This window comes from Antechinus flavipes, chromosome 4, assembly GCF_016432865.1.
Source record: "Antechinus flavipes isolate AdamAnt ecotype Samford, QLD, Australia chromosome 4, AdamAnt_v2, whole genome shotgun sequence".
Taxonomy (NCBI): domain Eukaryota; kingdom Metazoa; phylum Chordata; class Mammalia; order Dasyuromorphia; family Dasyuridae; genus Antechinus; species Antechinus flavipes.
The window spans coordinates 174,070,217-174,096,922 of NC_067401.1; the positions used below are offsets into that span (position 1 = coordinate 174,070,217).

Sequence of the window (26,706 nt, forward strand, 5' to 3'; positions counted from 1 at the left end):
CCCTCTAGAAGGCCTATGATTAACATACATCCTTTCATCAGAAACCTCTTTTTTCTTATTCATTATAAAAGATTTGGCTCTCTTCTGACAATACTGATTTCTTTGACATTATTTCTAGTACTAGGTATTCTAGGCTCTCATATTCCTCATTAATCACAAGGAATAGAAATATTCCATGCTCTATAGTGCCATGCTCTCCCTCTCCACTAAGCAATTTCTTTATTTGAGGGTTTTTTTTTTTTTTTTTTTTTTGCTAGTCCAATTTATTACCTAATCCAAATCCTGATGGCTGACATTTACTTTCCTCTTCAGTGAATACTGGTTCCTAATCCATCCTCCTTCTAGAAAACTGCAAAATACATATTGATGCTCTTACAGATTCCTTAATTTCTCCGTTCTCTTGGTTCAAATGTCCAACCTACTCCACCCCACACAGATATCCTTGATCTAGCTGCCACCTACAAATGTTCCACTTTTATTTTCATGAACTCTAAAATTTCATTTACGGCCCTCATACACCATGTGCATACTGGCTTCCCTTCAGACCTTGCCCTAGGGCCATCTCCAGTCCCATAATGCATGCCAGCCCTCAGCATTTTCTGAGTGAACCCTGAGTGAACCAATTTAATTCTACATTATCTTCTATTCTTGAATTCCTCACAACTCCAACCCTGAATTACCTATGGCCTTCATTCCTACATATGTGATACTGAACAGCACTGAAGGAAATCACAAAACTATGTTGCTGGATCCATTAAAAGTTTATGCTATCCAGAACCAGGAGATCATTATACACTTCAACAACGATATTGTATGAGGACATATTTTGATGGAAGTGGATTTCTTAGAAAAAGAGACCTAACTGAGATTCAATTGATAAATGATGGACAGAAGCAGCTACACCCAAAGAAAGAACACTGGGAAACGAATGTGAACTATCTGCATTTTTGTTTTTCTTCCCGGGTTATTTTTACCTTCTGAATCCAATTCTCCCTGTGCAACAAGAGAACTGTTCAGTTCTGCAAACATATATTGTATCTAGGATATACTGTAACATATCTAACATATATAGGACTGCTTGCCATCTAGGGGAGGGGGTGGAGGGAGGGAGGGGAAAAATCGGAACAGAAATGAGTGCAAGGGATAATGTTGTAAAAAAAATTACCCTAGCATGGATTCTGTCAATATAAAGTTATTATTAAATAAAATAAAATAAAATATTAAAAAAAAGTTTATGCTATCTAATCTCCAACTGATACAAGACAAATATTTTACTCCCTTCTAATAAATTCTTTCCTCTTTCTGCAGCAACTGTTTCAAACTTTTTCATCTCTTTGCAAGTCTTCCAATAGCATTCTTTCCTACAATACTTTTAGGGGACCTTGCCTTATGAGGCAAAATGGAGTTCATTCTTTTTTATCTTCTCTTTCTTTGCTTTATCTTTCCTTGTTTAGGACTATAGATAAAAAGAATTTAGTAGAGTGTTTTCTTTCTCAATAGTTAAGAATAATTTGTTTAATATAGATATTAACTGTTCTTTAAATATTTGATAAAATTTGCTTACAAATCTATCAAGACAAGGAATTTGTATTTGGCACTCCCTGTAGAGTGCTAAATAGCACTTCCTTTATCTTTTTATGAAATTGAATAATTCAATATCTAACAGAACATCAAATGCAGATATCAAGGTATGTCTATTTGATCTGTTATTTTGGGTACTTTATATTTTTATGGTAATCTATTTCTTTTATGATATCTTTTGTTGGCATATAACTATGGATAGAAGAGTCTGATAATGATTTTTATTTCTTCTATCTTTGTTGTGATTTTACTTTTTTTCATTTGTTGAATGAACAAATTTGTTTATTAGTTCAAATCAAGTTGGTTAAAATTTCATTAGTCTTTTTAGCAAATCAGTTTTAGATGGGTTTATCATTTCTACAATTTATTCTTCCTATAATTTTTTAAGATTTTCTCTTTTGTGCTTATTGAGTTAGTTTATTAAAATGTATAATCAATTAATTAATCTTTTCTTTTTTAACATATAGTTAAATATAAAAAAAACATTTATTAAACATTTACTATGTGCCAGACTTGGTGTTTTAAATATAATATATAATTTTAGGGATAATTTGTGCTCTTAGGGATGTGTTAGATTTATCCAAAAATTGTGGCATGCTATCTCATCCTTGTCATTGTCTTTCACATAATTATTATTTGTTTCTGATTTTTTTTGTTTGTTTGTTTGGCTCACTTCTTATTTGGGATTTCATCATTAAGTCTCTATTTAGGTTGGTGTCTTTTGTTGCTGTTCTCTGAATTGATTACTATTATTATTTTGTTATGGTCCACAAAGAATGTAGTTAGTATTTTTGCCTTTGCATATTTATTGCAGAGAAATTAGGCTCTGTAGTCTAATATATTGCAAATTTTGTAAAAAGGTAATGTTGTGGAAATATATTTATTTTAAGGGGTTCCATTTGGAAGGCAACTAAATTTTCTAACTTTTCTGCAGTTTTATATTTTTCCTTTATCTTTATCAGATCTGTCCAATTTTGAGAGAACAATAAAGTTCTCTTATGAATTTATGTACAATGACATTTGGGGCACATAAGTTTAATACTGATATTGGTTCATTGTCTATTTGGTTTCTTTTAAGAATGACAAAATTTTCTTGTTTACCTTTCCGTATATTGTAATATTAAAAAACAAAACAATTCCTTGACCTTAAGAACATGTATCTATTGTGGGGAAGGAATAGAGAAAAAAATGTGTATATAGGAAACTAATTTAATACTCTTGCCCAAGTGGGCATGAGTGGTTTCCTGAAGGACATCTCTGGGATATTGTATAATATGCTGATGTAACTAATGATTGACTGAGAGACCTCTAAGGTTGTGACACTGTGTATGTGATATATCATAAGCAGTAATAATTTTTATTTTTTTTTTAGTTTAATTATTTCTTGGTGTCTCATAATGCAATTCAATCTACCTTGTCCAATTCTAATTTTCTTTTTTTAAATAGCTTTTTATTTTTCAAAATATATGCAACTACCACTCCTGCAAAATTTTGTGTTCCAAATTTTTCTCCCTCCCTCTCTAACTGTTCCTTTCCCTAGACACAAGTAATCCAATATAAGTTAAACATGTGAAATTCTTCTAAACTTATGACTACATTTATCATGTTGCACAAGAAAAAAATCAGATCAAAAGCTGGAAAAATGAGAAAGAAAAAATGAGCAAGCAAACAAAAACAATAAAAAGGTGAAAATACTATCTTATGCTCTACATTCGATCTCCATAGTCCTGTCTTTTGAATACAGATGACAGGCCAATTCCAATAGACCTGAATTACCTCATTGTTGAAAAGAGCCAAATTTATCACAGTTGATCATCACCTGATCTTCTCGTGTACAATGGTCTCTTAGTTCTATTCATTTCACTTAGCATCAGTTCATGTAAGTCTCTTCAGACCTCTTTGAAATCATACTGCTGATCATTTCTTATAAAACAATAATACTCCAAAATATTCATATGCCATAACTTATTCGGTCATTCTCCAATTGATGGGCATCTAGTTTCCAGTTCCTTGCTACTAGAAAAGGGCTGCTATAAACATTTTTGCACATGTAGGTTTTTTTTTCCTTTTTTATAAACTCTTTGGGCTATAGACCCAGTAGAGTCACTGCTGGATCAAAAAGTATACACAGTTTATAGCCCTTTTGGAGTTTGCTCTCCAAATTGCTCTCCAGACAATTCTAGTTTTCAAGGAGTTACTTTCTTCCTTAAGATTTTGAATCTCCAATTGATGGGCATCCATTCATTTTCCAGTTTCTAGCCACTACAAACAGGGCTGCTACAAACATTTTGGCACATACAGGTCCCTTTCCCTTCTTTAGTATTTCTTTGGGATATAAGCCCAATAGAAACATTGCTGGATCAAAGAGTATGCACAATTTGATAATTTTTGGGGCATAATTCCAGATTGCTCTCCAGAATGGTTGGATTCGTTCACAGCTCCACCAACAATGCATTAGTGTCCCAGTTTTCCCGCATCCCCTCCAACATTCATCATTATTTTTTCCTGTCATCTTAGCCAATCTGACAGGTGTGTAGTGGTATCTCAGAGTTGTCTTAATTTGCATTTCTCTGATCAATAATGATTTGGAACACTTTTTCATATGAGTGGTAATAGTTTTGATTTCATCCTCTGAAAATTGTCTGTTCATATCCTTTGACCATTTATCAATTGGAGAATGGCTGGGTAAATTGTGGTATATGAATGTTATGGAATATTATTGTTCTGTAAGAAATGACCAGCAGGATGAATACAGAGAGGACTGGCGAGACTTACATGAACTGATGCTAAGTGAAATGAGCAGAACCAGGAGATCATTATACACTTCGACAACGATATTGTATGAGGACATATTTTGATGGAAGTGGATTTCTTTGACAAAGAAACCTGAGTTTCAATTGATAAACGATGGACAAAAGCAGTTACACCCAAAGAAAGAACACTGGGAAACGAATGTGAACTATCTGCATTTTTGTTTTTCTTCCCGGGTTATTTATACCTTCTGAATCCAATTCTCCCTATGCAACAAGAGAACTGTTCGGTTCTGCAAACATATATTGTATCTAGGATATACTGCAACATATCCAACATATAAAGGACTGCTTGCCATCTAGGGGAGGGGGTGGAGGGAGGGAGGGAAAAAAAAATCGGAACAGAAACGAGTGTCAATATAAAGTAATTATTAAATAAAAATTAAAAAAAAAGATTTTGAATCTCTTTTTCCAATTGGTTAATTTTCTTTTCATAATTTTCTTGGATTGCTTTTATTTTTTCTTCCAATTTTGCCTTTCTCATTTGATTTTTGAAGTCCTTTAAAAAACTTTAAAACTCTTTTTAAGCTTGTTACTCTTTAGGTATTTTTTTTTTTTTAAAACCTTCACTATCTTCCTCTGAATATGAACCTGGCTCTTCTTTTATACCAGTAGCTATCTACTACATATTGTAAAGCATGGTAGCTATTTATTTCCTTTGCTTACTCATTTTTATTTTTAGTAGCTTATTACAGTAATCAGATTTTATATTCTGGGCTAAATCAACAAAGAGGAGGTTTTGGGGGCAGTCTGTAGGGAGTAGAGTTGACCTCAAGAACTTCTCCTCATGGCCTCAGGAACTTTCACCCCTTAAACTGTTATATAATAAACTGTATGTGGATCAGAGGGCTGAATGGGGGAGGATTATATGAGATAATTGCTCCTTTTTTTTACCTTTTCTTACCCAAGAGCACTCTAGTGCCCAATCCACTTTCTTAATGTCAAGCCTAACAGTGTTGACCAGACAAGAATCCACGATGTAGCTGTGCTCAAGGAAGAATAAGCACGTATCTGGTGAATGCCATACCAGTACTTGCAGGAAGCAAGAGCATTTGCAAGTCAGCTTGTCTGAGGGTCCTAACTATAGCTTAGTGGAGGAAAAATAGGGCCTGAGATTAGGCTCCCAGACAAAAAGCACAGTAAATATCATTGGTCTAATTTAAACTTCCTAACTTCAGGTTCACTGCTCTAGTTACTATGCCATTTAGCTGTCTCAAATGGAAAGTGAATCTTGATCTAGGGAGAGATTTCAGAGATAAGAGAAAGAGATGGTGTGAACTTGAATGGTAGATATAAGATTTCCCCAGAGCTGTAATCCATGCCAGAAATCAGTTCTTTACTATGTCTCCTGATTCCTAATGCTTGCTCTAGCAAACCACTAAGAATAGTCTTCTTGGATGAAATTTTTCTTTCCTTGATTGAGCTAAGAATTCATATTGCTCCTGAGTTGAAGAATATATATATATATATATATATATACTCTTGTGCATTCCTTCATACTAAGATGTAAAATTTCAAGACCAGAAAGATTTACAAGTGAATTCTACCAAATATTTAAAAATCAACTAATTCCAATAGTAAATAAATTACTTGGAATAATAGACAAAGAAAGGATCCTCCCAAACAATTATAATACTGATATCCAAACCACAAAGAGTAAAAACACAGAAAGAAAATTAGACCAATTTCATTAATGAATAAGGATTCAAAAATCCTAAATTAATTACTAGCTAAAAGATTACAACAATACACCACAAAGATTATATATTTTGAACAAGTGGGATTTATACCAAGAATGTGGGGATGATTTAACACAGGGAAAACTATTAATACAATTGATTATAGCAATAATAGAAGTTTAAGAAAACATAATTATTATCAATAGATGCAGAAAAAGTTGATGATAAAGTACAACAATAATTCCTATTAAAAAAAATCTGAAAGTATAGGCATAAATAGATTTTTCCTTAAATTGATAAAAAAGCATTTATCTAAAACCATCAGGCAAGTATTATTTGTAATTATTTATAAGCTTTCCAGTAAGATCAGGTATGAAACATGCCCACTGTCACAAATAGTATTAGATATTGTATTGCAAATTATAATAACAGCATTAAAGAAGGAAAATAAACAGAAGGAATCAGAAAAGGGAATGAAATAACAAAACTATCTCTTTTTGCAGATGATATAATTATATACTAGGAAAATTCAAAAGAACTTACTAGAAAGTTAATTGAAACAATTTTTTATTTAAGTTAACAAATCAAGTTAACAAATATTTATTGTCAACTATGTGCCAGGTACTATGCTAAGCATATATAAAGATAAAACATAGTAATCAATTTCAAGAACCTCACAGTTATTGGAGAAACAACATGAAAGAAACTCTGTACAAACAAGAAATATATAATATAAATTAGAGATCATCAACAGAAGGAAGGCGCTAGCCATTAAAAGTGATTAGGAAAAAACTTCTTACAGAAGGCAGGATTTTGACAGAGAGTTATTAGGAGGTGGAGATGAGAGAGAGAGTTATAGGCATAGGGAACAGCAAGAGAAAATGCCCAGCACAGGGAGATGGACTGTCTAAGGTAATGAACAGCAAGGAGGGCAGTATCACTGAATGACAGAGTATGCAGAGGGGTGTCAATGGAAAAAAAATTTAAAGATAGAAAGCAGTCAGCTTATATGGATAACTTGTTTGATAAATGTTTGCTTACTATCTATGATTATCATTTGGCAGGGGAAATATAAGTTAGCTGAGCAAGCTAACTCTTGTCCTTCCAGCCTAGACTGGGAGTACTTGCCATACTGAATCAACAAGGATATTGGCTTTTATCCAGAACACCTAAAAAACCATCACAATCCTAGACTACATATGTTTGATGTATCATATATAAAAAGTTAAGGTAATACTCCTTCTGGAGACAAGAAAGTAGAGGAGTGAGATCCTAATTATAGTCCTTCTCCTGTTCTGGCCAAAGGCAGAAATTACATTAGATATCATATAGCTAAACATATACCTGCAATGAGGTCAACCTAGCCCTATATTGTTCAGTTTATTCTCTTGAACTAAATATGAAATATAGACAAAAACATTTCTTAGTTGAGGGTACTGGGGGGAGGATCGAGATGATTCCTATAGAAGAACAAACTACTGTTGAACTCTGAAGAAAGTTTGAGTTTCAGTGAAGGAGTGAAAAGATGGTACATTCTAGATATAGTTCACAGCCTATGCAAAAACAAAAACCCAGATATACTTTGTATTCTACCCATGGCATATTATTGCCATTGATCTCATTGTTGAACCTTTCTACTAACAGATCACTAGAAGACTTAGGAGACTTAATTCACTCAATTTTGGAACTACCATTCTGGGTGGGAGTCCCTGTCTTGATTGGTTAATTTGTGAGTACAAACTTATATGACCCACTACTTCTAGCTTTTTCTAGCTATTTTTTATATTTGTTGGTGTCCATTCCCCTTACCTTCTGCTATTTAACTTGTTCACACATCTTCCCTCCCTATTTAGATTTCTTTTTTTCAAGGAATTATAATCAAATCAATAAGTATGTGCCAATCATCTTACCTATAGCTTTCCCAACTCTAGCTCTGAGAATAATAATCTAATCAATACTACCATTCCTAGAAAGGAAAACCAATTTACTCCATGATTCCAATTACCATTCCCTCTTCCTTTCCATTCAAAAGTCTTCCCTGACTATTAGGCCATATTTGTATGATCTTCCTCAATTTAAATATAAATTCTTTGAAAGTAAGAACTATTTTGCTTGCTTTATATTTGTAAACCCAATTACACAGACAGAGTAAGCAGTAATAAATTATTTTTTGATTTATTCATTCACTGGGACATTGGGTTTGGACACAGTGAAGTTTGGGTCACTTACCCAGAAATAATCACAGTAGCTCCATTCAGTGGGCTTCAACAGCTGCTGCTCTGGCATTGTATCAGGATGTGGGAAAGTCACACAGTTTATCTGAAATGGAAAAAGAAGCAACAATTTTACCAAACAGTGAGGAAATTGGAGAAGAGATGAAAACACAACAACAGATTCTTTTTTTTTTTTTTCTTAATAGCTTTTTATTTACAAGTTACATGCATGGATAATTTTACAGCACTAACAATTGCCAAACCTTTTGTTCCAATTTTTCCCTCCTTCCCCCCACCTCCTCCTCCAGATGGCAGGATGACCAATATATGTTAAATATGTTAAAGTATAAATTAAATACAATATTAGTATACATGTCCAAACAGTTATTTTACAGCAATAGATTCTTGAACACTCTTTGCAAGATCATGTTGACTCTATAATAAGGTTGGCAAAGATGACAAAGGGGAAAACCAATGTTGAATGGGTAGTGGAGAGATAGGCATACACTAACACAGGGTTAAGGTGGTCATACATTTATCCAATCAATGTGGAAAGTAATTGGAATTTTGCTTAAAATATGGGTTAAATGCTTAGAATTTAGACTTAGAGAGATGGAGACATATATGCCATGGAAAATTAAAATAGAAAAAGTAGTCAAAGCTATACTTTGTTTTGCAAAGAAAATAGGAACCAAATAGCCACCAATGGAAAAATAATTTGACAAATTTGGGTATATAAATGTAATGAAATAGTATTATGCTATCAGAAAGTATGAATATGATGACTATAGGGAAATATGGGAAGAGGAGAAAGAAAAAAAGCTTTTATATAGTGTCTACTACTATATGTTAGGCACTATGCTATACACTTTATATATATCTTGTTTGAAAGGGAAGAGCAATTATAATATTCATTTTACAGTTGAGGAAATTTGAGGCACAGAGATGTTAAATAACTTGTCCAGAGTGCCATTATGATCTTCATTTTACAATTCAGAAAACTAGGATAGACAGAGATTAAGGATTTAATCAAAATTTCCCAGCTATTAAGTGTCTGAGGCCAAACTTGAACTTAGATTTTCTTGATCCCTAGCTGCCTCAAGACACATAATACAGAATGAAGTAATCAAAACCAGAAAAACAATGTAAATAAACATGTGTATTGTGTGTATAGAAAATGTGTCTAAATATGCATACATATATACTGTGACATATTTAACATGTATAGGACTGCTTGCCATCTGGGGGAGGGGGTGGAGGGAGGGAGGGGAAAAATCGGAGCAGAAGTGAGTGCAAGCGATAATGTTATAAAAAATTACCCTGGCATGGGTTCTGTGAATAAAAAGTTATTAAAAAACAAAACAAAACAAATACACACACACACACACACACACACACACAATATACAATATGTACACACAGAGGGAATAATAATGTAAATGGAAAGAACAACTAGAGACTAGATAATATTATAATAATCAAGCTTGATTTTGGAAATGAGTTGAGAAAATATATATCCTTCTCTGTAAATATGGATAATTATGGGCATAACTATGGACATAAATTATCAGCTATGACTGAGAGGGTGATTGTGTTTTGCTTGACTGTTTGTTTTTTCTGCTTCATTTTTATACCTTATTTGAAGTAATGGCTAGATGAGAGGGGATAGAGAGGAATATACATGAAAATGGAGGTGATAGAAGAATAAAATAGATCAACAAAAAGATTTAAAAATAAATCTTAGTAAATAGAGGATAAACTTAAATCTAGCTTTAGTGAAGCAGTGTTGAAATCACAGGCATCACAAAAATAGACACACACATAAACACAGATTTGTGTCAAGACATTTGGCATTCTTAACTTTTCCAGGTTATTTATTTCCCTACATTGACCATTCTTTCCTTTGGAGATAGACTGGTTTGATTCTCCAGATGTGCTCAATCAATTACTTCCAAAATTACAAATTCCTTCCTTACTCCATATTTCAACTGGTGTGATATGAAAATCAAAAGTTAAAATCAATCAACAATGGGAACAAGCTGTGGAGCCTCAGGGATAATAAATATAGATCTGAAAGGAAACAAAATTCAGGTTTAAAAATTGAACTAAATTCCTTTCTTCTTCCTTTCTTAGGAAGGTAATCAGGACTCTTGGAGGGAAAGAATAAGCATTTATTAAGTACTTATTATGTGCCAGTCATTTGAAGGGGAAGGGAGGGAGCAATGAGGATTAAGTGACTTGCCCAGTGCCACAAAGCTAGTAAATGCCTGAGACTGAATTTGGAGTCAAGTCCTCCTGATTCCATGACCAATGCTCTATCCCCTGTATCACTTAATTGTCCCAGACATTATTTTAAATATATTATCTTATCAACTTTGGAAAATATCATTACCCTTCTTGTATAGATAAGAAAACTGAGATTGAAAGAAATTTAAATAACTTATCCAGAATCACATTGCAATACAGTGTTTGAGGATTTGAATTTAAGTCTTCCTGATCTCAAATACAGTAGTTTTACTTACTATGTCATCTAGCTGCCTAAAGAATGTTAAATCTGACAGATTTCTCACTCCAAAAGACAGTTTATTTTCTCAATGGACTAAGGAGAAACTATCGTTTTATAATGAGCAGAGTTCTTTCATGATCTTCTGGCTATACCTGGGAACTAATTATACTTTATTCCTTTAATTCTAGAAGCATACACAGAACCTTTGTCCTTTGTCCTTTTTATTCTTTCTTCAGTTATCTCTCCCCAACATCAATGTCAAAGAAAAAGAATAATGCTGCCACAATAAACTCACACTTAAAAAGTATCTACTAAATTTATTAAACCTAACTATCAGTAATATATAGGAAGAACAGAGATATTTAACCATTGGTCAAGTGAATATGGTCCCATTCAAATTACTATCATTCATTTGTGGAATGGGAATTCCTTGGGAGGAAAACTATATAGATTTCATAGCAATTGATGCACATTGAAAAACTAGGAGGCATACGGAAGAGGAAAACCAGAAGCCATGGGTTCATATTACAGAAAATCACATAATGTTTATTTCATATGTGGTCTGACCAGATAAGGGTATATTATCCCTTAAAATATGCCTCTTTTAAAATTGTGCTGGCTTTTTTGGCTGACATAATTATACAGTTAATACATAGTAAGCTTGTAGTTCATAAACAAAACAAAATAAAACAATAACAATAACAAAAATCCTAGTCCGTTTTTTTCAAACACCATTCAGACAAATTCTTCCTTTCACTCATCATATATTGTTAAATAATTAAAAAATTTAGATGTGAGAGACTTCACATTTATTCTTATTATGTGTGAAGTACAGCCTGATATTTTATGTTAAGATTTTTTTGAATAATATCAATTATCTGGACTTAATTATAGCTCCCTTGAACTCTTAGCTTTTCTTCTTCTTATCCCATGGAATTCTAAGCTTGAAATTGAGCTTTCATTTATGTCTTGCCAGGAGTGATGAACTAGAAATGAAAAACAATGCAAAATTTTTGGACATAATCAATATGGGAGATTGTTTGGCTCAACTATGCTTATTTGTTATGAGTGCTTGGAGAGGTAGCCAAGTGGTATGATTGATAGAGCATAGAACTTGAGTCAGGAAAACCTGCATTAAAATGCTGCCTTACTTACTTATTAGCTATGTTACTTAGGCAAGTCATCAAACCTTTCTTTAGTTTCTTAATCTGTAAAATGGGCATAATACATAAAGATCAAATGAAATAACACAAAATCCTTTTCAAACCTTAAAATGCTATATAAATGGTATAATAAGCTATTATTTTTTTTTTGTTGTTGTTGTTTTATGGAGGGTATGTGAGAGAAAATAAATGCTTGTATTAACTAACATTTTTTAAAGTGAGCCTTTATTGCTCCAAACAAGGCTACCATACCAGAGAGTGCTCTGGCCAGTTCCATGGCATATTATTTTGTCTCAAATTCTGCAACCTTTGTCCAACATGAACACCTGACATACCTTTCCAACACCAGCTCCATTACAAGTTTTGACATTCCCCATTCGGATTTAAGATGCTTGAGGTACTCACTTGTATTTGTATTGGCATTGCTTATAGAGTATATGGCACAAAAGTAGTCCCTTAATAAATCTCATTCATCCATTCAATTCTACTTCTAAAATAACTACTCTTTCTTGTCATCAGAAAAGCTGAAAAATCCTTGCAGAACACTTTCCTGTCCTTAGCCTAGTATTCTGCAGCAAATTACAACACAGTACTGTGCTTCACAAAAAACTTTCCTACTGCCACCATCCCCAGTCTTCAAAGAGAGTTCCCTTTGGTAATATTTTCTCTAAGAGTAATGACTCTCAAATGAGAAAGGCTATACAGAAGATAATCAATGGTCATGACCAACTGCAAACTACTGAGAGACTGCATGAATGACCCACTTTCAGAGCATGTGAATATAGATTTTATAGACTTCTTTCCCTTGCAAAATAACCCATTCTTATTTGGGGAGGCAAGCTAGAAATAAGACTATATAATGGTGTATGCTGAGAAAAGGGAGTGTAGACAATAACTGTATAAATATGTATGCATATATTACATATATTGGACTACTTGCCATATAGGGGAGGGCATGGGAGAAGAGGGGAAAATTGGAACACAGGGTTTTGCAAGGGCCAATATTGAAGAATTGTCCATGAGTATGTTTTGAAAAATAAAAAGCTTTAATTAAAAAAAAAGAAAACGCTTTAATAAAAAAATAGAAAAAAATGAAATTGAGGAAAACAAAAGAAAAGGGAGTGTAGAGAATACCTCGTGGGGCTCATAACATGTAACTGAGCTTACCAAGTGATATATGCTCTGCTCAGTGGACACAACTCACTCTATTTCTTTTAGCCAAAAGATACTACACATTCAAGGGTTACCTTATTCCCTCTTCAAGAGAATAATGGCTACATAAATACAATCTTGATAAAATAGAAATGGCAACTGGATTTAAAGTCAGAGAACCTTAATTCTGTTGCTTACTATTCAAGTGAACTTGACTCTTTGGCCCTCAATTTCTTCATCTACAAAATTAGGGGACCGGGCTACATAAAATTTAAAGTCCCTATGAGCTATGAACATACTCCAAATCCCGTGATTCACTATAATTTGGCCAAGGGAAGGAATGTATTATATAGTCCTACTTAACCTGGGCTATTTTTTTTTTTTAAAGAAAACAAAAACTAATCGGAGACATGAGGTCAGTGACCTAACAGTGAATATGAATGAACAGAACATTCATCTTTTTTAAGCCCAGCTAAGACCAAAGCTCAAAAATAAAAATTTCCAAGGAAATTTTTATTGGTACACAAAAATCTCAAATGGAAAGAATGTGACCTGAATTTATAAAAGTGATAATAAAATGGCTAGAAAAGTGATTCTTGTCTGATATTGTTCCTTTAATCATCTAGACATAGGCAGAACTAGTTTGCCTGCTATCAGTAAGGTCCATTCTAGCAGCACTAAACTTAATGGGAATGCAAAAGAAATGACAACAAAAATCAGGAGAATTACTTAGTTATAGGTCACCTGTGACTTCCCAAGTCCTAGGTATAACATGAGTTTTGTACAAAAACTCAAGATCACACACACTTTGACACCTCTTTAGGATAGGAGAAATATTGGGAACATATATAGTGCATAAGATGGTTATAGATTCCATTCTTGGTATTAGTACACTACATGAAGTACAAAGATACATTGTACTTAGCCCTTGGTTGGCTAGACTTGGATACTTGGGCTCTTAACTCTTTGTTCTTCAGGCTTTAGGTGGCTAAGCAGAGAGTACTAGAGCAATATCTGATGGACAACAAATAGTTGGATTATTCTGCTTTGGGGCAGTTTTATCCCTTTTCTCCTTAGTGAGTCTATTGTCCTTTATCTTAGAGAAGAAAATGAATTGAAATTAAGAACTGATAATAAAAAATCAAGTGTAAAGAGAGAAGTAAGGCAACTAGAATAATAATGGGCCATACAGACCAAGAGAATTTGCTGGCCTCATTTCTGCTTTATTTTAGTGCCATTCTCTCCCCCCACCATTTTTAGCTCCCCTCCTCAACCTTCCACCCCAAAACTGGCTGAGTCTTGGCTGAAGTCTATTGTCATTCAGGGAAGCCATCCCCAGGCTTAAATACCTTTGTTATTTCTCCATTAACCTCAATAATTTGTTTCAACTAATGTTTATTAAGCAGTGTTCTAGACCCTGCGGATAAATACAAAGACAAATATTAAATAATATTTGATCTCAGGACCTTAAATTCTTGAACATAGATAACTATACACATATATACATATACATATGTACACAAACACAAAATACAATATTTACTGGGGAGATGGAGAGAGAAGCATTAACTGGAAGAATCAAGAAAGCTTTGGATTTCAACAGATCAGAAAGAACATTTCAAGTCCGAGGAACAGGTGATGTAAAGACATGGAGGCAGGGCATGGGATGGTATGTACAAAGAACATCAAAATAGAACAATTTGGTTGGAACATAGAATTCAGAAAAGAGAATAATTTATAATCAGGATGGAAAGTTAAGTTGGAGACATTATGGAGGACTCTTAATGCCAAATACAAGAATGTTTATTTTATATTAGAGGCAATAGGAAATAATTAAAGCTTCTCAAGTAAAAGAATGGCACAGTTATCCCTGTGTTTTAAAAACTTTAATCTGAGGATAGGCCAACCAACCTTTTCCAAAATTCCCCTCAAATAACTTTAAAATAAATTAAAAGAAAGAAGGAGGAAATGATTTTGTAAAACTAATCAACAGTGATCATGTCTAACAACCATATTGCCTTACCTCTTCAGTAAATAGAAGAGGCGTATTTTTTTTTAATATATATTATAGCTTTTTATTTACAAGATATATGCATGGGTAATTTTTCAGCATTGACAGTTGCAAAACATTTTGTTCCAACTTTTCCCCTCCTTCCCCCCACCCCTTCTCCCAGATGGCAAGTTGACCAATACATGTTAAATATGTTGAAATATAAGTTAAATACAATATATGTATACATCTCCAAACAGTTATTTTGCTGTACAAAAAGAATCGGACTTTGAAATAGTGTACAATTAGCCTGTGAAGGAAATCAAAACTGCAGGCAGACAAAAATAGAGGGATTGGGAATTCTATGTGGTGGTTCATAATCATCTCCCAGAATTCTTTCCCTGGGTGTAGCTGGTTCAGTTCATTACTGCTCTATTGGAACTGATTTGGTTCATCTCATTGTTGAAGAGGGCCACGTCCATCAGAATTGATCATCATATAGTATTGTTGTTAAAGTATATAACGATCTCCTGGTCCTGCTCATTTTACTCAGCATCAGTTCATGTAAGTCTCTCCAGGCCTTTCTGAAATCATCCTGCTGGTCATTTCTTACAGAACAATAATATTCCATAATATTCATATATCACAATTTATTTAGCCATTCTCCAATTGATGGGTGTTCATTCAGTTTCCAGTTTCTGGCTACTACAAAGAGACCTGCCAAAAACATTCATGCACATACAGGTTCCTTTCCCTTCTTTAAAATCTCTTTGGGGTATAAGCCCAGTAGTAACATTGCTGGATCAAAGGTATGCAAAGTTTGATAACTTTTTGAGCATAGTTCCAAATTGCTCTCCAGAATAGCTGGATGTATTCACAATTCCACCAACAATGTATCAGTGCCCCAGTTTTCCCACATCCCCTCCAATATCCGCATTATCTTTCCCTGTCATTCTAGCCAATCTGACAGGTGTGTAGTGGTATCTCAGAGTTGTCTTAATTTGCATGAAGAGACATAATCTTAACCCTTCTTGCATAAAGACTTCTTGCCCTCTGCCATTTATAGGAGTTGTTTGCCTAGGAGAGTGGATAGTAAAGGGAACATTCTATGGCCTGGGGTGAAGTGGGGGCAAATCACTCAAAGATAACTGAGGGAGACTATGAGTGGTTTTTTCTAGCTGCCCATCATAGGCATTTTCTTTCATTTCTCTTTTTCCTCTCTTCCCTTCTCTTTATTTTTCTAGTTCTTTTCTCTTCATCCTTATTTTAGAGCAGGGAAAACATTAGACTAGTAATCAGAAGCTTTGAATTTGAATTCTGTCTCTGACAATTACCATCTATATGTCCAGTGGTAATTATTTTAACCTTTTTAAGTCTATTTTCTCAACTGTAAAATTAATATAATAACTTTAATACCAACATCACAGAATTATTATAAAGAAAGTACTTTCATAAATTCTTAAAGTGATATATATGTGTATGTGTGTGTGTGTGTGTGTGTGTATATATATATATATATATATATATATATATATATATATATATATATATATATATATACATATATATATATATATATATATATATATACATATATATATATATATATATGTATCAATTAGCTCTTTCTCTTTTATTTCTTTTGACAAAAATATATTCAAAGTCTGCTATGTGCTAGGAGGCTGGGGTAAAGGTGGGGAAGGAAAAATCACACAAACATTGTAGAAACTTAAATCTTAGTCCTGACAATGACTCACTGGGTTACTGCACATTCTTATTTTAAGTATAGTGATGTTTTAATTTATCACTGACCTCAATTCTACAATATTCTTTAAGGAAATGAATAAACTAAGCCACATTGGGCCGATTTTTTTTTTTAAATTAAAGCTTTTTATGTTTCAAAGCACATGCATGGGCAGTTCTTCAACATTAGCCCTTGCAAAACCCTGTGTTACAATTTTCTTCCCTTTCCCCCACACCCTCCCTAGATGGCAAGTAGGCCAATATGTGTTAAACATGATAGAAATATATGTTAAATCCAATATATGTATACATATTTAACAATTATCATGCCACACAAGAAAAAAAGAGAAGCAAAATAAAATGCAAGCAAACAACAACAAAAAGAGTGAAAATGCTATGTTGTGAACCCCACTCAGTTCCCACAGTCCTCTCTCTGGGTGTAGAGGGCTCTCTTCATCACTCAACAATTGGAATTGGTTTGAATTGTCTCATTATTGAAGAGAGCCATGTCCATCAGAATTGATCATCTTATAATCTTGTTGCATTGGGCCTATTATTATGCAAGTACTTTGATATTGTCAGTAAAAGTCAGAAGTTGAACCTAAAAGGTTCCCCTCATATCAATGAAGGAAATTCCATGAGATCATTCAGACGCTCAGCTCTGTTTTAATAGGTTCTAAGGAAACCATGACAATGCCATCTTAAAGGTTTGTCTTTAACTCCCACAGCCTATTTTCTCATTTCAGAAGAATTTAGAGAGACTATATATTTAATCACCGAACTCAATCACAGTAGGACAGTGGCAGAATTCTTTGCCCACTTTGAAAATTTATTCTCATCTTATTCCCAAACTACTGTAGAAAGATGTTAGAATCTCCCAGAGAGTTGGAGTCCAAGTAAAGAAATTCACTGACTACTTCAGACAATCTTTAGGAGATCAATTCTTGTTTGTTTTCTATCACTGAGGAATATATCCATAAAAACAGTGTCAACTCTGTTGGAAAGAAGTCACATGGCCCTACTGCCAGCTTTTATCATTTGGCTTCAGGCTCCTACTAGGAAATCTGTTTTTAGGAGAAATTTTCTTGGTTTTTTTTTTTTGTTTGTTTGTTTGTTTGTTTGTTTTTGTTTTTTACTGAAGTTATCATGTACAAAGCAACTGTGCTACTACTTTAATTTAAATATTATTTCAGTTAGGCACATGGCTCATTCCACCCCCTTCCTTTAATCTTTTCAGGCTTTTTGAACAAGTTCTTTCCTGGTGCCTACCATTTAACATGGCTTTTTTTAAACTATGGTTCAGATATAGCAGAAATAAAAAAATGGGATATTGAAAAGAAAAGATAAAGAAGAAAAAAAATTGACTAAATTCTGTGTCTTGGAACTTCCCTGTTCTCTAGCTGAGTTTACCCTTCCATGCTACTTCTTGCATTACCATAGAGACTACTCTGCTCATGCCATCAATACTAACGAAAGTAGTTAATACTTACGGTGATGGTGCTTTCCTTGTTCTGTTTCTTGCCTGGAGATGGAGATCCTGGGTTCTGGCAAGAAAGGAAAGAAGCATCATCAAAGCTGCTATCCATATTTGGCATTTTTTATATCCTGCTTTTCAGAACAAGAACAAATGCCTAAGCCTGGTGCCAAGGAAGCCCAATATGTTCAGTTTAACTCTTAAGTCACCATGCTAGGACAATGGAAGATAACAACATGCAGCTCCCATCTTAGCTTACTGTGGCATACATAGAATGCTACTTTATTAAGGCAATTTCCTCAAACTAGGTCCCTACCTACTCTTACAATCAGATTGTGATTTGGAGAGTTAACTCCTCAGCTACCCTTAACTACTCTGCTATATTCTCTGCTGCATAATACCAATAGAATTCACTGAGGATTAAAGCATCCTTTGCATTGTAAATGGTTTCTTACTCTGAAATATCCAGGTTTGGAAATCTGAAAAAATATTATGAGTAATATAATTCATATTTCAGATTTCTTTGCTGTCTCTGAATTTAGTGGACCACAAGTATTTTCAGCTAAGCTGTTTTCAGTTTTTGTTCAGTCTATTGCTTCTTTCTTATTTTCTTCCTTTTTCTAGGCAGGCAGTCATAGTCCCAGTTACTTTGAGTCCACATGTTTCCTAGGTGATTTCTGAGGTCCTTGTATTTTAGAGTTTGAATAAGAAAGAATGTTCAGGACAGAGCAAAATTTATTGGTAGCATAGACAGAGGATGGACAGAGTCAGAAACTCAGTACTGGGACTTTTAAAATCCAATCTATATTTTATGAAGTGATTGAATATAATCCCAAGGTTCCCAAAGTAGAACTTTTAATGAACATTTCAATAGTAAGAATGAGACAAAACATCGTACAATATTATATATTTATCTAATGACCTAATGTTTCCATTTTTTTTTTTTCTGTTATTGGATGGGCTAGAGGTAACAAGAAGAGAATTTTACAGACAAACTAGAGGTCAACAAATATTTGATAATGTAAATTGTATGATGCAAAAGTCACGACATATGAAGTGCAATAATAATAAACAAAATTAAATACACACATATATCCACACAACACATGTGTGTATATATACACACACATATACATATATACATATTATTTACACATATGTGAGTGTACATATCACTTTAAGATATGCAAAGTTCTTTCTATATTTCACTGATCATCATAACAACCCTGGGAAGTAGGTGCTATTATTATCCCCATTTTATAAATGAGGAAACTAAGGCTGACAGAGAGTAATGGACTTATTCAAGGTCATGCTGATAGCAAAATTAGACCTCAGATCTTTCTCACTCTCAGTCTAACACTATAGTAACAATGATTCTTGATTTCCCAAAATGAAACAGTTTCTCCTTTCAAAGAGTTTACATTCTACTTGTGAGATAAATGGCATAAATAATTAAATTTAAGTGTACCAGGCAAAACTGACGATATGAGTGAGGAGGCCACTGAATTAAGTCTTGAAGGAAGCATATTTTATGCTTAAAGGAAGCATGTTTTTAGCATAGAAGTCAACTATGGGAAGCAGCTGATAGGACAATTTGATTGTAATGTGAATAACTCCAGAAAAATAGATGCTAGAGGGTTTTAAATGTACCATAGAGGGAAGTTTATATTCTATCTTAGAGGCAATAAGTATCTACTGAAGACTTCTGAACAGAGTAGTTTTGAATCTTAGAAAGATCAATTTGACCACTGTTGAGGACTAGTCCATGATTGGACTATTTCAAAAGTCCATAATAAAAAAAGGAGCAAGAGGGTAGGGGTGGGGGTGGGGGGGAACAGAACCAAAAGATAAGTTAAAAAAAAATGAATAAGGCTTGGCAACTGATTTAATATAGTTGGGAAGGTGAGAGAGAGAGAAAAGATTCTAGATTGACTCAATACACAGGTTGTTAATCTGGAAGATTAGAGACAGTATCCCCATCAAAAACAGAAAAATCTGAAAGAGGAACATGTAAGAGAAAAAATAACTGCGTTCTATAGGTGTGTTGAGTTTGAGATACTGATTGAACTTCCAGGTATCATGACTAGCATGCAGCTGGTGATGCAGGATTAGGGTTGAACACATAAACCATTAGATAAATCATTTGCTTAGAGATAATAACTGATTCAATGCAAATTGATCCCTTAGGGAATAGTAATGCTTGTAGGTAAGAGAGAGATTATGATCCAATAAAGAAAACTGACAAGCAGTATTCAAATAAGTAAGAGGAAATATAGTGTCATGGAAGCCAAGGGAGAAGGGAATAGCTAGTACTAAAGAGGGTAGTTGATATTACTATAATTGCAGAGAGGGAAAATAAGATTGGGCCAAATTAATAGTGCAACACTTTCCTAGCATCTTTTTAGGATTATTAGAAGTTGAAAGAGATTGTAAATGCTATGGCAATCTGGAAGGAAACAAACAAACAAACAAAAAGGGATTCTGCTTAGTGAGGATCAGAAAGGAAAAAGGTGACAAAGAAAAGTGGCTTCATGTAGTACTGATATTCCTGTATGGACCAATGACAAAAAGGCCTGCAATCCAGAGTTGTGAACTGCCTTGAATACACACGACTGATACCTTGCCAAGGTTGTTAGAAATGTGCACCCACTCCTTACAGATTCTGAATGAATTGGCTGGGAGAGTGTGACTAAAGTCTGTGTTACAAATTTATCTTGCTCTGGACAAGAGAGTAAAGCTAGTGATTTTGCACAGCCTTCCCTCACTTAAATCCAATTCACTTGCAAGTCATGACACCTCCTTCTCAGTGTCATGGTCTTGTTTGACAATAAAGGACAAACAACAGCAATAACAACCGGCTCAGTCCTGCCACTGAGTCTCTCAATAGTCATCCTATATAGGCAATTGTTGTTGTTGTTATTGTTGTAGTCATTTCTATCATGTCTGACTCTTTGTGACCCTTCTGGAATTTTCTTAGGAAAGATGATGGAATGGTTTGCCATTTTCTTTTCCGGCTTATTATACAGATGAAAAAATTGAGACAAACAAATGACTTGCCAAGAGACACATAGCTATTAAGTGTGTGAGGTTTGATTTAAACCCACATTCCAAACCTCACAATTTGTCTAGTGTGCCACCTGATTTCCCATTACTTCTTCCTGCTGTAGAATAACCTTCATGGATCACATGTGTGAAGGTGGGGAGAGAAGTTAGGATCTCCACAAGTTAAGGCTAATATTCATATTTAAAGGGAAGGAGATCACGCACTCCCTGCACCCAACTTCTTGGAAGATGTTTGTCTCATACATGGCACCTGTGAGAGGACTACTTTTCAGGTATATTGTAGTGGAGATTCAGGTATAGGTTGGGCTGGGTAATGTTTGAATCTTCTTCCAGCTTTGTTACTCCTGTGTTTCATGATAATTCAAAATCTATTACTCTACAAATATTTCTGAAGGTCCTCAGTAATTTTTCAGGTCACTAATAGTCTCAAAAGCTATTTATCTCTTGTCAACTTGGCATTTCAGTAAAAGGAAAAGTTTAATATCATCTGCAGATTAGCAGATTTTAGAACACACTCCATTTTTTTGGTCATTTATAAAATCATGCTAAATTAAATTAATCTCTAGGGGACTTCACTGTTTATCACCATACCCCTAATTAAGGCAATAAACATAATTAGCAATTGCACTTATAATTGGGAGGTGGGTTCAAATTCCTGTTCTGTGCTTACTAGCTGTGTAATCACTTTCCCCCCCACCCCCAACATATCTTTTTTTTTCTTTTTTCTTATTATAGCTTTTTATATACAAAACATATGTATGGGTAATTTTTCAACATTGACCCTTGCAAAAACTTCTGTTTCAACTTTTCCCCTCCTTTCCTCCACCTTCTCCCCTAGATGGCAGGTAGTCCCGTATATGTTAAATATGTTAAAGTGTAGTGTTCTCTTCTTTTCTAATATATTATGGTTCTCTGTGAGCAGGTTTCTTGGGGAGGTTTTCTGGAGGCAGCCTTAGTTTCAGTTCCAAGTAATAATCACCTCAAATGCAGCCAGGGATTAAAGTATAGTCTTTTATTGTCTCTTCCAAAATTGCCCGGTTAGTTTTGGTTAGTTCCGAGAGCTCTTGCTGCTAGTCCTTTGCTTCTGCCTCTGCCAGCCTCAGCCTCTCCTCTTCTGAATCCCCAGTTCTGAATCTCCCAACTGAAGTCTGGCTCTCAATCTCTTAAACTCAAAGGTTGACTCCTCCTCTGAGAGAATGGGATTGTGGGAGGTGTAAACTTGTGAATCTCATACTGAATCCTGAAACGTCCCAAACTTGTGAACTAATGTGTGAGCTAATGTGTGAAGTCTCAAAGGTGTAAACATAAGCATTGTTTCTATCGATTCCAATGACTTAACACCTTGTAAGGATTCTAACATTAAAGTATATGTTAAATACAATATATGTATACATATTTATACAGTTATCTTTTTATACAAGAAAGATTGGATTTAGAAAGAAGGTAAAAATATCCTGAGAAGAAAAAACAAAAATGCAAGCAAACAATAACAGAAAGAGTGGAAATGTTATATTGTGGTCCATATTCATTTCCCAGTGTTCTTTCTCTGCATGTAACTGGTTCTGTTCATTACAGATCAATTGGAACTAATTTGGATCCTCTCATTGTTGAAGAGAGCCACATCCATCAGAATTGGTGATCAGTTTTCTTATGTGTTAAAATGGGTATGATAACATTTTACTACCTATCTCACCAAACGCAAAGTGCTCAGTAAAGCTTAAAAAGCAAACAGAAATGTCAACCGGTACAGTTATGCTTAAATGCATAACCCCAAGACAGCTACTCTACAGTTACAATAATTTATGAAGTACTGACATTTTGACCACAGTGGAAGAGGAATGCTAAATTTAATTAGAGCTTATTGGGTTACCTAACAGGTCTAGGCTTAGACAAAACACAGTTTTCCTTATTTTTAAACTCACTATCCAACTACTTGTCCTTTGGTAATTTGTTATGAAACATACTACTTGCCCAACATGGTAACTCCTTTAAGAGTTAAAATGATAATCAAAATACATTACAGATCAATTGGAACTAATTTGGATCCTCTCATGTTGAAGAGAGCCACATCCATCAGAATTGGTGATCAGTTTTCTTATGTGTTAAAATGGGTATGATAACATTTTACTACCTATCTCACCAAACGCAAAGTGCTCAGTAAAGCTTAAAAAGCAAACAGAAATGTCAACCGGTACAGTTATGCTTAAATGCATAACCCCAAGACAGCTACTCTACAGTTACAATAATTTATGAAGTACTGACATTTTGACCACAGTGGAAGAGGAATGCTAAATTTAATTAGAGCTTATTGGGTTACCTAACAGGTCTAGGCTTAGACAAAACACAGTTTTCCTTATTTTTAAACTCACTATCCAACTACTTGTCCTTTGGTAATTTGTTATGAAACATACTACTTGCCCAACATGGTAACTCCTTTAAGAGTTAAAATGATAATCAAAATACATTACAGATCAATTGGAACTAATTTGGATCCTCTCATGTTGAAGAGAGCCACATCCATCAGAATTGGTGATCAGTTTTCTTATGTGTTAAAATGGGTATGATAACATTTTACTACCTATCTCACCAAACGCAAAGTGCTCAGTAAAGCTTAAAAAGCAAACAGAAATGTCAACCGGTACAATTATGCTTAAATGCATAACCACAAGACAGCTACTCTACAGTTACAATAATTTATGAAGCACTGACATTTTGACCACAGTGGCAGAGGAATGCTAAATTTAATTAGAGCTTATTGGGTTACCTAACAGGTCTAGGCTTAGACAAAACACAGTTTTCCTTATTTTTAAACTCACTATCCAACTACTTGTCCTTTGGTAATTTGTTATGAAACATACCACTTGCCTAACATGGTAACTCCTTTAAGAGTTAAAATGATAATCAAAATAGATAATTTTTTTCAAGTCTCAGATAAAATTCTATCTTCTACAGAAAACCTTCCCTGATTCCCTTTCATTTTCTTTTTGTTCATTTTCTTTCTATTGATTATCTCAATATCATCCTAAGTTATTATTATTATGTATTTACATATTATATGTTTATTATATAATATAAATTTTTATTATAAAAATATTATATTCTACATTTACATGTAGTCTATCACATTGAATTTTGAGGTCCTTGAGTTCAGGGACTGTCTTTTATCTTTTTGGGGTATATACCTAGTGCTTAGCATGGTGCCTGGTACATAGCAGATACCTGCAAAATGTTTATTGATTGATCAATTAATAAATGCATACTGAATACCAAGTATCAAATTCTATGCATTTCTATGGTGATGCAGTACTAGATCAAATCTCTCTCCATCATTTTCTAAAATGTTTCCTTAAAAAAAAAGAATCCGTGCCAAATATAATCTTTTAGACCTCTTCTAATGTCAAATTTATGACCCTAAATGAAACCAATCAAGAAAAGGCATCATGGAGCAGTGGAAACAAGATTGGATTTGGAATCAGGATATGGGATTAAAGTCTAGTTCTGCTATTTATTATTCTTTTCCACTTTAGCCAAGTCACTTAGCTTGTCTGGACTTCAAGTTACCTTACTTTTCCAAATTTAGGAACCTATAAAATTAATCTTAAAAAGGAAAATAAATCACAAAAGGTTACTTAGGGGCATATGACAGTGCAGTATCCTGCACTGCTCTTCCTGATGGTGATGGTAAGGATTTGTGGGCTTATCAGCAGGAGTCTCTGTTTTTATTTTAAAAAACAAAAACAAACACTGGAAGACAGAGTGACTTTGATAAACCCTTACTTAATCAATTGGGACAACTGTCTGACTCCATCAGATTCTGCCCATATCATTCATAGCTCCTACCACCCAAGGCCCAGATTTGAAACCCACATCCCTTACCTGGAAATCACCAATGGGTTTTCGGAGACTCATGTGGACAGGTTCTGTCTGATGCACTGGGGTCCCTGATGAGTGGTAGCCGTTCACTGTGAGGGACAGAGACATTAGTCTCTAATTGTACAGTATAACAAGAGGACACACCCTCCCCATATCCTAAACTCTAGAAAAAGATGCCAAGATCTTTAGAAAATGGTCAAGACTATTGCCTAGGACCTCCACAGTGCTAAGCTCCACCTTCAACTGAAGGGATAATAGATCCTGGAATGGTTACCTGCCTCCAACCTGAACCATCCTAAACCATCCTAGTATACTCAACTGAGTTGTAAAAGTGGTTTGCGTGTTTCCATTTTATCCTAAAGGAAGGAAAATGGTATGTGCTTGCTTAGGAGTGAAAGTACTTTGGACATTTATGGCTTTAGAGATAACTTACTCAAAGACAACCAAAAGCAACACTTTTTCAATGTCTATTGAATGGTTCCTATAGGTCAAGGGTTTTCTGCGCTCCACCCCAACAGCTATGTGTTCATGCCCTGAGCTTCACAGGAACCCTGCTCCAAAGTCTCAGCCTATTCCTGAACCTAGTTCTTTCAAACTATAGTTTCAGTCCTGATGACTTTTATATAATTGGAATTACAGAATCCCAAAGTTGGAAGGGACTACAAAAGTATCTAATGCAACTAATACTTTAAATGACATATATTTAACCTCAGCTTGAGGACATCCAGTGAGGGGGAAATGACTTCCAAAGCATCCCATCCTACAAATGGATAACTCTAACTGTTAGGAAGTTTTTTCTCTATTATAAAGACAATCTGTCTCTTTGCAATTTTTGCCCAGGGCTTTTTGTCCTGCATTCTGGAGTCAAGTGGAGCAAATCTAATCTGTCTTCCAAAAATAATTGTATAACTATTATGTATGTCTTGATTTCTCTTCTGCAGCTTAAGCACCCGTACTCCTTTGACTAATCTTTGGTCATGGCAAATGACCATACAGGCCGCATTCCATTCTTTGCTCTTCAGTATTTTACTAAAATCTGGCATTCAAAAAATGAATACAATGTTCCTAATTTGGTCAAAAAGCTATAACTATGATCTCTCTTGTGCTACAACTCTCACCCAGATTTTTTTCAAATTGTTTATATCTTCTTTGTCAAGTATTTCTGAAGTTCTTTTTTTTTTTTTTTTTTTTTTTGAAGGGTGGAGGGATGGGGAAATCAAGTCCATAAGTCTTTGTTCTTGTTGTTTAGTCATTTTCAGTTGTGTCCAACTTTTTTGTGATTCCATTTGGGGTTTTCTTGGCAAAGATACTGAAATGATTTGCCAATTCCTTCTCCAGCTCATTTTATAAATAAGGAAACTGAGGCAACCAGGGTAAAGTGATTTGCCCAGGGTCACCCAGCTAATAAGTTTCTGAGGCCAAATTCAAACTCAAGAAGTCTTTTTTTTCTTTCTTTTTA

The 26,706-nt window shown here is 34.3% G+C and overlaps 1 protein-coding gene across 1 annotated transcript in view; it reads right to left on the reverse strand.

Moving 5' to 3' along the window:
* The window catches only part of GAS7 (growth arrest specific 7), a 269,235-nt gene that overhangs the window by 40,075 nt on the left and 202,454 nt on the right, over positions 1 to 26,706 (reverse strand). The window contains exons 4-6 of the mRNA XM_051995544.1: positions 25,251 to 25,336; positions 18,328 to 18,381; positions 8,300 to 8,389 (exon numbers count right to left, since the gene is read on the reverse strand). Of these exons, the coding sequence (XP_051851504.1) occupies positions 8,300 to 8,389; positions 18,328 to 18,381; positions 25,251 to 25,336 (230 nt within the window). The remainder of the gene's footprint in view (positions 1 to 8,299; positions 8,390 to 18,327; positions 18,382 to 25,250; positions 25,337 to 26,706) is intronic.